At 24.2% G+C, this 5,073-nt stretch overlaps 1 protein-coding gene across 1 annotated transcript; it reads right to left on the reverse strand.

Moving 5' to 3' along the window:
* Positions 1-3,806: 3,806 nt before the first annotated feature.
* LOC145843161 (zinc finger Y-chromosomal protein 1-like) lies at positions 3,807-4,343 on the reverse strand. The gene has a single exon (XM_082950622.1). The coding sequence runs from the start codon at positions 4,341-4,343 to the stop codon at positions 3,807-3,809; it is 537 nt and encodes a 178-aa protein (XP_082806748.1).
* Between the last annotated feature and the right edge of the window lie 730 nt (positions 4,344-5,073).

The raw sequence follows: 5,073 nt of genomic DNA on the forward strand, positions 1-5,073 counted from the left end.
TTGTTGGTATAGCTGTTTTATATAAAAAAAGTGAAATCTTGCTGGGATGTATTTAAGAAAGGAAGAAAGTTGAAAACTCTTTGATATGAACAATTTTGAGAACTCTGATGACATTTTAATTCTGCTTTTTTGATAAATTAAAGTAATACATGCCATTACTTTTTAAAAATTAAACAAAATTTATAACTTAAACTATGGCTAATTTTTATTTCTTCAAAATAGCTAAAACATATAAATCTATTAATACTTGGTCTTTTTTTAAAACAAAATAATTTCAATGCATAAACATCTGTTAGGCATGGTTAGAGCATATAAGCTAGAGTTTTGCATACGGTTACAGTACTTAAGAAGTATATCTACTTTATTAATAAGTTTCAAACACACTACAGATTAATTTTAGAGATCTTTTATTATTGCACTTAATATTTTAACTGTTTGTCACACTGACTTATATTATGAACTTTAGAAGTTCAACAAAAACCTCATTGTTAAAAAGTTTTTAAAATAGTTTAATTACCTTCAAATTTTATATCATTTGTAAGCTTTAAATTAAAGAAATTAAAAACTAGAATTAATTCGAAAAAAATAACTTACAAAAACCAGTTGAATACTTAGTAAAACAGTAAAATAAAAGTTGAATGTTTAAACTTACATACTTTTTTTTACACTAATTTACTGTAATATTACATTTTACTGTAATAACAAACAACTACTATTAATTTGAAACTAAAAAAAAAAACAATTTAAAGCTTAGCTAGAATATAAAAAAAGGACATTTATAAAAATAAACTTATGCTTTATATACGTACTTCGTAATAACTCAAAAGTAAACATTAATAAACTGATTAAGATAGGATCAAAAATGTAGACAAAAAATTATAGAAAAATTTACAAAGTTTCTAATAATTAGATCTTATTTGTTATTATTTGAGTCTGTTATTACTACTTGTGCATTGATAAAAAGTTTGTAGGTTTTAAACTTAAAAAAAAACATCAACAACATGATTTTATTAAACGATAAAAATTCTGAAGTAGAATTATTGAAGTAGAACTATTAAACTAATATTGAACTGTCATACGGTCGTAAATTTTATTTATCAACTCCGTTTTGTAACTAAAAAAAAAGAGTTTAAATTTAGTGTAAAATATTTTTTTAAATTAAGTCTTGAATCTAAACATGGATCAGAAAATTTAATTAATAAGTTATGATTCATACTTTTCGTTTTGTCTAATCATGGAGATAAGTTTTTTAAGTGTTTTTGAAGTACTTGATTTAATACGGTTGATTTAACATTTTTTTTATGTATTTTTTAGAACTTATACCATAAAAAAACTTAAAAAAGTTACTATTTGAAGACTATGACAACGGACTTTCACTGCATTTAATACCAATGTGATTTAAGGTATTGTAAAATAATTCTTTAAATTTAATATCTATAACTTAATAATCATACTGTTCTTAAAATATTTTGTTGTTGGTATACAGCATTTTAAAATGTAATGAATGGACCAACTTTATAACTGTTATTACAATTTATTACAACTTTGTAAAACAGTTAAAAGTATACTTGATCTGATTGTACTTTTTTAAAATAAAAATCAAAAATAATGTTCACTTCTCATAGGCCGACACGCTTTTTCTTGTATGTTTAAAAAAATAAAGATCACAAAACTAGCAGTAGTCTTAAAATTCATTGTAAGATAAAAATAAAACTTGTAAAATTGTTTAATTTTCCTTTATGCGTGACGTATTTTTGTGAACTTTTTGTAGAAAAATCTGCCATTAGGATATAAATGCACTAATTAGTTGCGTTCTTTTTGAGTCTAAATTTTTATGAAGTTAATGAAGTTTAAAAAATTTTTCATATAGAGTTTTTCATCAACATCGGTGCGGACTGCAGCGAAACAGTATATTGGGTAATTTTCCTTACTCGTCACTAATTGGTAATCAAAATTTCGTTTAACTTTTCTAATATTTGATAAACATAGTTGAAATAGGCAAATAAAGCAGAAAAAATAAACAATAAAAGATAAACCAATCACTTTCTTTTTTTTACTTCATTTTTTTTCGAGTGGCACGCATGCGCCATTGTCCCTCCCTACGCTACGCCACTAGTTTTCACCGTAAAGTGTTGTAAAACTTAAGGTTAATATTTAGACTGATTATTAACATAAAAGTTTTTTATTTGACTTTAATTTTGTTTTAACTAAAACTTTTTTAATCTAGTCACTGTGGTTATATTTTTTATAGATTAAAAGTTTTCTATCGATTTATTTTGAGGAATGACTTAAACTTTTCTATTTTAAAGATAAAACAATACGATTATTACATAAAAAAACTAAAACAATTTTAGTCATTTTCAAACTAGCTTAGCACGTTTTTTTTCGTTCTTCAAGAAATAAAAATTTAATTCAACTTTCTTTCCTAATTTTTTTAAAGTAAAACATATGTTCATATATTTATTTAAACTTTTATATAGAACTTTTTTTTTTGAATCCTTAGTGTGTTTTAAGTTAAGGTTAAATTTTTCAATTGTGTTTGAATTATTTCTACTTTATTACATTTCTGGATAGAAAAATTAAGTTTAAAGTTTTTATATTAATTATTTATTTGTAAACTTCAACCTGTCGGACGTCGACTCAGAGAATGTAAAAGTTGTAGTTTTCTAAAAGAAAAACATAATTTATTATGCTATTTGAAAAATATATTAAATTGTAATTTTTTTAGTTTACAAAAAGCTTTACATAAATTATTTTAAAATCAAACTTGAAAAGTTAGAAATTCACATCACCAATTTACAAAAAAAAGTTGTGTTTATTAAATACTTCAACTTTTTGTAGAGTATATTTACTCTTTTTACAAAAATGACTCATTGCGTTATTTACAGACTTTTTAAAAGCTGATAAATTTACATATTTTAGTGACACATTTTATTAAAAAAAATAAGCAAATTATGTTTGAAATTACTAATAGAAATTAAATAAATTAATTTGCTCTGTAAAAAGGATTAGTATTTTAGGAGTTTTAAGTTTAAGACACATATTTTTGTTTAAGAACTAAAAAAGTAAATTAAATTTAAGATATTCAAGTAGATAAAAATAATTGGTGTTAATAAATTGTTTTACTAATTCGTAATTACAAGGACTTTTAGGACCTCTGTAAGTTGTTGTAAGATACTAGAAAGGATAAATAAAATGCACTAAGTAAAACATTTCAGTTTTTTGTTTAAAATTTAGTGATAACGTTTAAAAGTCGTAATTTAAAATATAATTTATTTATAATAAGACAACTGTACCAACAAAAATATTAAAAACTTTTTATTTGGTGTATAAAACAGATACGATTTTTGTACACAATCTTTTAATTTATTCTTTTTCGTTAATTCACAATTTGTGTAATGTGTTTATGTAATGTTCAGTTCGACATTAACATAAAGCACTATTGACTACATCTTTACTTTAGATAGTCAATAAAGTAAATTGTTTTAGGCATATATTATAAGGTGTTTAATAAATTTACTGATCTACAATAAAATTTAGAAAAATAATTTATATGACTCAAAAAACTTTATTTAAACAGACGATTGAACTAACTTTTGAAAATAATTTTAGCTTATTGTAAAACTTATAATTCAACACTAATATCAACAAAAGTCATTTAAAACAACTAAAACTGCTAGATTTAAACTATGCTTAATTTCCAAGTAAAATCAACTAATAACAGTTTAACAAAACAAAACTAGCATCTGTTTCTTTTTTCATGTTTCTTTAGATCTCCTGAAATATGAAAGTTCCTACCGCATTTCTTACACGTTTAGTCGTTTCAAATGGATCTTCACGTGTTGTTTCAAGGTACTAGAGTTGTGAAACTTTTTACCACATTGCACGCAAGTGTGTTTCGGTTCATAATGATAACGCGTGTGATTAGTCAATTGACTTTTAGTTTTAAATCTTCTACCATCAGGGCATATCGTGCACTTGAACTTTCTTTCATCACTGTGAGTTGTCTGATGGTTTTTTAAGTCAGGTTTACGAGCAATTTTTTTATCACAAATAGAACACACGTAAGGCTTTTCTCCCGTGTGCGTTCTACTATGTACAGCAAGATCTGCCTTACTATAAAAACTCTTAAGGCAAGCTTCACACTGATGAGACGGCTCGTAATGAAACTTCATATGAGTTCTTAATTGACCTTTAGTTTTAAAATATCTATCATCTGTGCATATCTCACACTTGAATTTTCTATCATCACTGTGAGTTGCCTGATGTTCTTGTAAGCCATTATTTGTTGCAAACTTTCTATTGCAAGTAGAACAAGCATAGGGCTTTTCTCCCGTGTGCATTCTGATGTGAACATTGAGAGCTGATTTACTGCCAAAACACTTCTTACAACTAATGCATTGATGTACTTTTTCATGTACATTTCTATGTCGATTTAGATCCTTCTTACTTGCATTCTTTTTTTGATAAAAGCGACTTTGAAACTTGTCCTTACTGTTGATAATTTCATTTCTGCAGTCTAAAATTAAAATTTTCATAACGTATGTATTCCTGTTTTGTTTAACAGACCAATTTATTTTTATAATTTATACATCCAACAAACTTCAGTTGCTATATATCATTGACTTACAGTATTTCTAAAACAATGAAAAACAACATAAAAAACCGAGTTTTTACTAATATATAGAAAAAAATATTGACTATGTTTACCTAATACATGATGAATGATAGCTTAGAACTAAATATTAAATGGACTTAAAAAACCTATAGTATAAAAATAGATAAATAACTGGAAAGCATAAAATAATTTTTAAATATTTTTTTCTATTTCAATAATGCAGTATAAAATTTTAGTTTAAAAGTAGTATTTAAGTCTAATTAAACAAGATTTTTACTTGTGAAATTAAGTTTTACCCTTAAAAGTATAAAAGTTATTGTATTTTCCATGTTTTGATTAACTTTTATTTTTCAGATTTTAATTGTAAATCTAAATCCCTTTAAAGGTGAAACTTAGTTTTACAAATAAAAATCTAAAATAATTAATCTTGTATATATTTTTTCATTTTTCAAATA

The sequence above is a fragment of the Thalia democratica genome, chromosome 8 (assembly GCF_965202585.1).
Source record: "Thalia democratica chromosome 8, ktThaDemo2.hap1.1, whole genome shotgun sequence".
NCBI lineage: Eukaryota > Metazoa > Chordata > Thaliacea > Salpida > Salpidae > Thalia > Thalia democratica.

Excerpts from the sequence above, each read along its gene's own strand:
- LOC145843161 (XM_082950622.1), bottom strand. The coding sequence starts at position 4,343 with ATGCACACGGGAGAAAAGCCCTATGCTTGTTCTACTTGCAATAGAAAG.